Here is a 10,530-nt window from a genome sequence, read left to right on the forward strand (position 1 = left end):
CTTCTTGACAATTTCCATCCATGTTCCATGTTCCACATGTTGTCAAGAATGAGGTATTTTAAATCCTTTAATCTCTTTGTTGGAGTTATCTTGTGTCATATTTCACCTAAAGCCTTCCCTAAGGAATGTTGCTATTATGGTGCTTACCAATGATCCAAGTTTTCTCCTATCCTCTTGGTGAAAGAAGTTTTTCATCGCCTTGGTGCTCTCACTCAAACCAATGGCCTCCTTTAGTGGCCGTTTGTCACCTCATAATGTTGAGATGTTTCCATAAGCCCACTACAAGCTTATTCTTTTCGTTATTGATTTCCCAACAACTCCGTTATAACCTTCTTGGAAGCATGCTTTCCAAGCTCATTTGTGGCAGAAGTTGTCATTTTCTTCTCCATTCTTTATTCCAAGGATCTATCTTCTATTATTTATTTCTTCCGGAGGCATTGTGATGTTGCTCTCTTCACTCATCTTCTCGGTTTGTGAGGACCGTGTTCTTTTCGTGCTTATCCATTTCCAACCAGAGTGTCGTGCCCTCTTTTCAAGTTCTTCCCATTCTGTCAAGTTTTGCCTACCTTCCAACTGGAGTGCTGTCTGAAATCTTTCTGACCCATTGTGCCATTCTTTCAATAGTTCTGGAGGCAATGTGCTGTTGATTTCATTAAGTATCCTCTCATCTTGTAAAGTTCATGTTCAATTCCTTCCATTTACAGTCGGAGTGCTGTCCAAATTATATCATTCTTATTCCTTCTTTATCTTGTTTTAACCGGAGTGTTGTGTCTATCATTCCTCTTCTAACTGGAGTCTCATCCAAGTGCTTTCATTTTGCCAAGTTCATATTCTACCCCTTCCATTTTCAACTGGAGTGTTGTCGTAATTGTTCCTTATCGTTCCTTGTACATCTTGTTGAAACCAGAGTGCTTGCATGTACTTCTTGTCCATCGTAACCATTTTTGTTTGCCTTTCAACCTACAAGGTTCTCGTAATGTTCCTTGTTTTTGTTTTCTAACAGAGTGTTTTCAACTTTGTTCATCTTTGTTGTATTATTTTCTCGAAATTGTTCAACTTCCAAGGTTCTTTGGTTTCACTCGTTTGTCAAGAAGCAATTTGTTTTACCTCTTCCCCTTCCGTTTCTCTCCGGTGCCATACTAGATCTCGGGACGAGATCCTCTTGTAGTGGTGGAGTGTTGTAACGCCCCGAGACCGACGCTCCAGATGCCTTCCTTGTTTTGCGAGTCAGATGTGTTTTTTATTTGTTTGTAGCATCTCATCATGGCATCATCCGCATTGCATCGGCACTCGTTGCCGTCATTGTTTTTAAAAACTTGCATCCGCTCATAGTTGTCGCGTCCCCCCTTGCTTTCGTTGACCGTTTCGAGACCAACCACACTTGCAACGTTGCTCCTTGTTTTCTCTCTTGTCTTCTCCGGGGCCTTTTGTCAGACACTTTGTCTTTGTCGACCCCTCTCAGAACACCCCTCGCGCGCGTCCGAAAATTGTCCCAAACCTGACCCGGGCGTTGGGTCCGGATCATCCCCAAACATCTATAAAACATCTCCGTTTTCTTGTTTGGACTCTCTAACTTTTTATTTCTCGATCGTCCGATTGCGATCGGAGGGGTGAGGGAACACCTACCCAAATATCAACCTAATATATAAATAGCTAACCCTAGTCCAATCCATCCTCCTCGCTGCCGCCACTCCACCGAATCCCCCTCGGGATCTCCCCTGCCCGATTCACCCAACCAGCGCTCTCCCTCCTCCTCGTTCCAGATGCCCGAGCCCCCAATCCAAAATTCCTCTCGGCCTCCACCATGTAGCCCCCTCCTCCCGATCCATCCACCATGGTCGTCGCCCTGCTTCTTCGAGACTAGCAGCTGCTGATCTGCATCCATGCCGCCTCCCGGCGTCGACCGCAAGCCAAGGAGCCTCCCTGTGCTCCTCCAGCTCGCCTCGTCACCCGGCAACCGGCGCTGCCACCGGCGACCAGCAGATGGGTGCCATGCCCTTCCCTTCTTCCCCATTCCCTCTGGTTCCCTCTCTCACCTGCTCCCTGTCTTCTCCAGAAAGCCCGCAGGAGCATCCATGGTCGTCCCCGTCGCCGCTGCCTTTCCCTCGCCTTCCCTCGGCTCCACCTGCCGGTGAGACTCGCGACTCCGTCACCGGCTTGTCCCTGCTGCGTCGGCCATCTTCTCCCTCGCCTCGCTCCGCTCGTCTGCAGAGGTCGCGAGGCATCTCTGCTGCATCAAGCCGCTGCTCGTTCCACCTCCAGCGCGCCCGATGCATCCTCCTCGCGCATGCCTGGCCGCGCCACCGGACCCCCGCAGGTCGCCGTGCCCTGCCATCTCCGTCTCTCTCTTCTTCCTTTCCCTGTTTTCTCCTCTGAATATTCTGTCTTTTCTTCAGACAACAGCTCCATAGCCGCCCGTCAAGTTCGCGCCCCGGCCCCGATCTGGACCGGATCTCCTCTGCTCCGCCGCCTAGCCGCCGAATCCGCCCCGTTCCGGCCGGTTCCCGCCGACCCCGCCGCCAGGAACCCCCCTGTCGTTGTCTTCTCCATCGCCATGGTGTTGCTATTTCTGTTCTTCAGAAACGAGAGCACCAGCGTCTCGTTAGTCCCGAGCGTTGACCGCGCCTCCAGTGGCCTCCAAGGCCCAGCGCGCCCCTCCTGTAGCCTCCCCTCCAATCGGGTTAAGGCCCATGGTGAGCCCCCAGCCCCTTCTCTTTGTTCAGCCCAGTTCCGCCAGATTCAGCCCATGTTTGTTTCCCCATGCGCTGCGAATTTTGCCATTTATCCAGAGACTGCCAGTTTTACAGAAAAACCCATCATGTTCATGCATATAATAACTCAACAACCATGCATCGGATTAAAATGATTTATATATGTAAAATTCTTAGAATTTTATCTAGTTTTACATTATGCCACTTTCATCCATGTTTAAAATGTTTATACTTGCTGTTTGTTTAAATTTTCTCTAATGGCATGTTAAAATAATTTATTTCATAACTAAATAACCGTAGCTCGGATTTAAATAAACTTTATATGTAAATGGGGTAGAAAAATGCATAGATTAACTTGGTGCACTTTATTTTCCTGTTTAACAACAATAAAATATGGTTTTAGGCAGAACAGTACCAAATCTAAAATATGCATGTGGGGATTTTCCGGAATTGTTATTTGTTGTTCCGGCCTCATTTAAACTTGCCTAAATAGTTAGTTTACTTATGCTTCACCTATTGCCATGTTAATCAACATTTAATATTGTTGGGTACATAACCGAGAGAGAACTAAATAATTGATGTGGTGTTTCGTCAATATGCAACTCGTTGCATTTTGAGCTCCACTTAATTTGTAGTGTTGTTTGTTGCACTTTGCCATGCCATGCCTCATTAAACCGGACATGCATCATACTTGTTTGTGCATCATGCCATGTGTATGTGGTGGTTGTTTACTATGTTGTTTGTTTCTTTCCGGGTTGCTTCTCTCGTTACCTTCGGTTTCGTTCCGGAGTTGTGAGGATTCAGTCGACTACATCCGTTTGTCTTCTTCATGGACTCGTTCTTCTTCCTTGCGGGATTTCAGGCAAGATGACCATACCCTCGAAATCACTTCTATCTTTGCTTGCTAGTTGTTCGCTCTATTGCTTTGCTGCGCTACCTACCACTTGTTATATCATGCCTCCCATATTGCCATGTCAAGCCTCTAACCCACCTTTCCTAGCAAGCCGTTGCTTGGCTATATTACCGCTTTGCTCAGCCCCTCTTATAGCGTTGCTAGTTGCAGGTGAAGATTAAGTTTGTTCCTTGTTGGAACATGGATATCATGAACTTTGTTGGGATATCACAATATCTCTTATTTAATTAATGCATCTATATACTTGGTAAAGGGTGGAAGGCTCGGCCTTATGCCTGGTGTTTTGTTCCACTCTTGCCCCCCTAGTTTCCGTCATACCGGTGTTATGTTCCTTGATTTTGCGTTCCTTACGCGGTTGGGTGATTTATGGGACCCCCTTGACAGTTTGCTTTGAATAAAACTCCTCCAGCAAGGCCCAACCTTGGTTTTACCATTTGCTACCACCTATCCCCTTTTCCCTTGGGTTCTGCAGACTCAAGGGTCATCTTTATTTTAAACCCCCGGGCCAGTGCTCCTCTGAGTGTTGGTCCAACCCGTCAGTCGCCGGTGGCCACCAGGGGCAACTCTGGGCTCGCCTATCGGAAGCTTGGACAATCCGGTGTGCCCTGAGAATGAGATACGTGCAGCTCCTATCGGGATTTGTTGGCACATTCGGGTGGCTTTGCTGGTCTTGTTTTACCATTGTCGAAATGTCTTGTAAACCGGGATTCCAAGACTGATCGGGTCTTCCCGGGAGAAGGCTTATCCTTCGTTGACCGTGAGAGCTTATAATGGGCTAAGTTGGAACACCCCTGCAGGGTATAAACTTTCGAGAGCCTTGCCCGCGGTTATGTAGCAGATGGGAATTTGTTAATGTTCGGTTGTAGAGAACTTGACACTCGACTTAATTAAAACGCATCAACCGTGTGTGTAGCCGTGATGGTCTCTTTTCGGCGGAGTCCGGGAAGTGAACGCGGTTTTTGGGTTATGTTTTGACGTAAGTAGGAGTTCAGGATCACTTCTTGATCATTACTAGTTGACGACCGTTCCGTTTCTCCTCTTCTCGCTCTTATTTGCGTATGTTAGCCACCATACATGCTAGTGCTTGCTGCAGCTCCACCTCACTACCCTTTCCTTCCTATAAGCTTAAATAGTCTTGATCTCGCCGGTGTGAGATTGCTGTGTCCTCGTGACTCACAGATACTTCCAAAACAGTTGCAGGTGCCAAGGATACCAGTGCAGGTGACACAACCGAGCTCAAGTGGGAGCTCGATGAAGACCTTGTTCGTTACTATGTTTCGTTTCCAGATGATCAGTAGTGGAGCCCAGTTGGGACGATCGGGGATCTAGCATTTGGGGTTGTCTTCTTTTCTTTTGGTTCCGTAGTCGGACCTATGTGTGTACTCTGATTGATGTATGATTTATTTATGTATTGTGTGAAGTGGCGATTGTAAGCCAACTCTTTATCCCATTCTTGTTCATTACATGGGATTGTGTGAAGATGACCCTTCTTGCGACAAAACCACAATGCGGTTATGCCTGTAAGTCGTGCCTCGACACGTGGGAGATATAGCCGCATCGTGGGCGTTACAAAGGCCCTCTCAGCACTTAAGGCGAGTAAAATCTTCTTTCTCCCCTTTATAAAGATCAGCCAACATGGCAACCAAGGCGGCAAAGTTGTCCGGACCCTGCGCCCGCAGCCTGATGCGACATCTTCCCCATTGTAGTGCCACATGGGGAGTCCTCTGGATTGAAGTGGCTGAACGCCTCGCGTTATTGAAATTGCCATTACCTTGATTATAGATAGTCCGGATTGGACGAGTATCTTTATCTTGCTCATCAACTTCTTAATCTCCGCACTATCTTCCTCTTCTAGGCTCCGGGGGCGCCAGCTGTGGCGCTTCTTTAACGGAGTGTTGGAAAATTCGGATAGGCCCCGTCGGATTGGGTCTGGGAGAACAACATCTTCAATATAAAACTGAAGGAAATATGCCCTAGAGGCAATAATAAAGTTATTATTTATTTCTTACATCATGATAAATGTTTATTATTCATGCTAGAGTTGTATTAACCGGAAACTTAGTACATGTATGAATACATAGACAAAACAGAGTGTCCCTAGTATGCCTCTACTTGACTAGCTTGTTTATCAAAGATGGTTATGTTTCCTGACCATAGACATGTGTTGTCATTTGATGAACGGGATCACATCATTCAAGACCCATCCGTTAGCTTAGCACGATGATTGTTTAGTTTGTTGCTATTGCTTTCTTCATGACTTATACATGTTCCTCTGACTATGAGATTATGCAACTCCCGAATACCGGAGGAACACTTAGTGTGCTATCAAACGTCACAACGTAACTGGGTGATTATAAAGATGCTCTACAGGTGTCTCCGATGGTGTTTGTTGGGTTGGCATAGATCGAGATTAGGATTTGTCACTCCGTGTTTCGGAGAGGTATCTCTGGGCGCTCTCGGTAATGCACATCACTATAAGCCTTGCAAGCAATGTGACTAATGAGTTAATCACGGGATGATGCATTACGGAATGAGTAAAGAGACTTGCCGGTAACGAGATTGAACTAGGTATTGAGATACCGACGATCGAATCTCGGGCAAGTAACATACCGATGACAAAGGGAACAACGTATGTTGTTATGCGGTTTGACCGATAAAGATCTTCGTAGAATATGTAGGAACCAATATGAGCATCCAAGTTTCGCTATTGGTTATTGACCGGAGATGTGTCTCGGTCATGTCTACATAGTTCTCGAACCCGTAGGGTCCGCACGCTTAACGTTTGATGACGATCGGTATTATGAGTTTATGTGTTTTCATGTACCGAAAGTTGTTCGGAGTCCCGGATAAGATCACAGACATGACAAAGAGTCTCGAAATGGTCAAGACATAAAGATTGATATATTGTAAGGTTATATTCGGACACCAGAAAGGTTCTGGGGATCACCGGATAAATACCGGAGTACCGAGGAGTTACGGGAACACCCCGGGAGGTCAATGGGCCTTCATGGGCCTTAGTGGAAGTAGAGGGCAGCAAGGGAGCTGTGGAGCGCCCCGCCCCTAGGCCCAAACCGAATTGGTTTAGGGCTTGGGGGGCCGGCCCCCTCTTTCCTTCTCCCCTCCTCCTCTTTCCTTCCCCTCCTAGTTGGACTAGGAAAGGGGGAACCTACTCCTAGTAGGAGTAGGATTCCCCCTTGGGGCGCACCCTATGAGGCCGCCGGCCCCCTCCCCTTGATCCTTTATGTACGGGGACAGGGGGGCACCCCAAGACACAAGTTGATTGTTTAGCCGTGTGCGGTGCCCCCCTCCACAGATTTCCACCTCGGTCATATCGTGGTAGTGCTTAGGAGAAGCCCTGCGTCGGTAACTTCATCATCACCGTCATCACGCCGTCATGCTGACAAAACTCTCCCTTGACCTCAGATGGATCTAGAGTTCGTGGGACGTCACCGAGGTGAACGTGTGCAGATCACGGAGGTGTCGTACTTTCGGTGCTAGGATCGGTCGGATCGTGAAGACGTACGACTACATCAACCGCTTTGTCATAACGCTTCCGCTTTTGGTCTACGTGTTGGGGATCGTTGCAGAATTTTAAAATTTTCTACGCATCACCAAGATCCATCTATGGAGTTTACTAGCAACGAGAAGGAAGGAGTGCATCTACATACCCTTGTAGATCGCGAGCGGAAGCATTCAAGTGAACGGGGTTGATGGAGTCGTACTCGTCGTGATCCAAATCACCGATGACCGAGCGCCGAACGGACGGCACCTCCGTGTTAAACACACGTACGGAGCAGCGACGTCTCCTCCTTCTTGATCCAGCAAGGGGGAAGGAGAGGTTGATGGAGATCCAGCAGCACGACGGCGTGGTGGTGGAAGTAGCGGGGATCCCGGCAGGGCTTCGCCAAGCGCAAGCGGGAGGGAGAGGTGTCACGGGAGGGAGAGGGAGGCGCCAGGGGCTGTGGTGCGGTTTCCCTCCCTCCGCCCCACTATTTATAGGGGCCCTGGGGGGCGCCGGCCCCCTGGAGATCCCATCTGAGGGGGGCGCGGCGGCCAAGGGGGTGGCTTGCCCCCCAAGCCAACTAGGGCGCCCCCCCCCCACCCCCAGGGTTTCCAACCCTAGGCGCAGGGGAGGCCCATGGGGGGCGCACCAGCCCACCAGTGGCTGGTTCCCCTCCCCACTTCAGCCCATGGGGCCCTCCGGGATAGGTGGCCCCACCCGGTGGACCCCCGGGACCCTTCCGGTGGTCCCGGTACAATACCGATAACCCCCGAAACTTTCCCGGTGGCCGAAACTAGACTTCCTATATATAATTCTTCACCTCCGGACTATTCTGGAACTCCTCGTGATGTCCGGGATCTCATCCGGGACTCCGAACAACTTTTGGATTTCCGCATACTAATATATCTACAACCCTAGCGTCACCGAACCTTAAGTGTGTAGACCCTACGGGTTCGGGAGACATGCAGACATGACCGAGACGCCTCTCCGGTCAATAACCAACAGCGGGATCTGGATACCCATGTTGGCTCCCACATGTTCCACGATGATCTCATCGGATGAACCACGATGTCGAGGATTCAATCAATCCCGTATACAATTCCCTTTGTCAATCGGTACGTTACTTGCCCGAGATTCGATCGTCGGTATCCCAATACCTCGTTCAATCTCGTTACCGGCAAGTCACTTTACTCGTACCATAATGCATGATCCCGTGACCAGACACTTGGTCACATTGAGATCATTATGATGATGCATTACCGAGTGGGCCCAGAGATACCTCTTCGTCATACGGAGTGACAAATCCCAGTCTCGATCCGTGCCAACCCAACAGACACTTTCGGAGATACCCGTAGTGCACCTTTATAGTCACCCAGTTACGTTGTGACGTTTGGTACACCCAAAGCACTCCTACGGTATCCGGGAGTTGCACGATCTCATGGTCTAAGGAAATGATACTTGACATTGGAAAAGCTCTAGCAAACGAACTACACGATCTTTGTGCTATGCTTAGGATTGGGTCTTGTCCATCACATCATTCTCCTAATGATGTGATCCCGTTATCAATGACATCCAATGTCCATAGTCAGGAAACCATGACTATCTGTTGATCAACGAGCTAGTCAACTAGAGGCTCACTAGGGACATGTTGTGGTCTATGTATTCACACATGTATTACGATTTCCGGATAACACAATTATAGCATGAACAATAGACAATTATCATGAACAAGGAAATATAATAATAACCATTTTATTATTGCCTCTAGGGCATATTTCCAACAGTCTCCCACTTGCACTAGAGTCAATAATCTAGTTACATTGTGATGAATCAAACACCCATAGAGTTCTGGTGTTGATCATGTTTTGCTCTAGGGAGAGGTTTAGTCAACGGATCTGCTACATTCAGGTCCGTATGTACTTTACAAATATCTATGTCTCCATTTTGAACACTTTCACGAATGGAGTTGAAGCGACGCTTGATATGCCTGGTCTTCCTGTGAAACCTGGGCTCCTTGGCAAGGGCAATAGCTCCAGTGTTGTCACAGAAGAGAGTCATCGGGCCCGACGCATTGGGAATCACCCCTAGGTCGGTAATGAACTCCTTCATCCAGATTGCTTCTTGTGCTGCCTCTGAGGCCGCCATGTACTCCGCTTCACATGTAGATCCCGCCACGACGCTTTGCTTGCAACTGCACCAGCTTACTGCCCCTCCATTCAATGTATACACGTATCCGGTTTGTGACTTAGAGTCATCCAGATCTGTGTCGAAGCTAGCGTCGACGTAACCCTTTACGACGAGCTCTTCGTCACCTCCATATACGAGAAACATATCCTTAGTCCTTTTCAGGTACTTCAGGATATTCTTGACCGCTGTCCAGTGTTCCATGCCGGGATTACTTTGGTACCTTCCTACCAAACTTATGACAAGGTTTACATCAGGTCTGGTACACAGCATGGCATACATAATAGACCCTATGGCCGAGGCATAGGGGATGACACTCATCTTTTCTCTATCTTCTGCCGTGGTCGGGCATTGAGCCGTGCTCAATTGCACACCTTGCAATACAGGCAAGAACCCCTTCTTGGACTGATCCATATTGAACTTCTTCAATATCTTGTCAAGGTACGTACTCTGTGAAAGACCAATGAGGCGTCTTGATCTATCTCTATAGATCTTGATGCCTAATATATAAGCAGCTTCTCCAAGGTCCTTCATTGAAAAACACTTATTCAAATAGGCCTTTATACTTTCCAAGAATTCTATATCATTTCCCATCAATAGTATGTCATCCACATATAATATGAGAAATGCTACAGAGCTCCCACTCACTTTCTTGTAAACACAGGCTTCTCCATAAGTCTGTGTAAACCCAAATGCTTTGATCATCTCATCAAATCGAATGTTCCAACTCCGAGATGCTTGCACCAGCCCATAGATGGAGCGCTGGAGCTTGCATACCTTGTTAGCATTCTTAGGATCGACAAAACCTTCCGGCTGCATCATATACAATTCTTCCTTAAGAAAGCCGTTAAGGAATGCCGTTTTGGCGTCCATTTGCCATATCTCATAATCATAGAATGCGGCAATTGCTAACATGATTCGGACGGACTTCAGCTTCGCTACGGGTGAGAAAGTCTCATCGTAGTCAACCCCTTGAACTTGTCGATAACCCTTAGCGACAAGTCGAGCCTTATAGATGGTCACATTACCATCCGCGTATGTCTTCTTCTTAAAGATCCATTTATTTTCTATGGCTCGCAGATCATCGGGCAAGTCAGTCAAAGTCCATACTTCATTTTCATACATGGATCCTATCTCGGATTGCATGGCTTCAAGCCATTTGTTGGAATCCGGGCCCGCCATCGCTTCTTCATAGTTCGAAGGTTCACCGTTGTCTAACA

At 47.9% G+C, this 10,530-nt stretch overlaps 1 protein-coding gene across 1 annotated transcript; it reads left to right on the forward strand.

Annotated features, from left to right (window-relative positions):
* Positions 1 to 339: 339 nt before the first annotated feature.
* LOC123497381 (uncharacterized) lies at positions 340 to 5,098 on the forward strand. Its single transcript, XM_073509593.1, has 3 exons — positions 340 to 2,317; positions 2,397 to 2,693; positions 3,502 to 5,098. The coding sequence occupies exons 1-3, from the start codon at positions 1,984 to 1,986 to the stop codon at positions 3,783 to 3,785; spliced, it is 915 nt and encodes a 304-aa protein (XP_073365694.1). The 5' UTR covers positions 340 to 1,983; the 3' UTR covers positions 3,786 to 5,098.
* The last annotated feature ends 5,432 nt before the right edge of the window (positions 5,099 to 10,530 follow it).

The sequence above is a fragment of the Aegilops tauschii genome, chromosome 2, assembly GCF_002575655.3.
Source record: "Aegilops tauschii subsp. strangulata cultivar AL8/78 chromosome 2, Aet v6.0, whole genome shotgun sequence".
NCBI classification, from domain to species: domain Eukaryota; kingdom Viridiplantae; phylum Streptophyta; class Magnoliopsida; order Poales; family Poaceae; genus Aegilops; species Aegilops tauschii.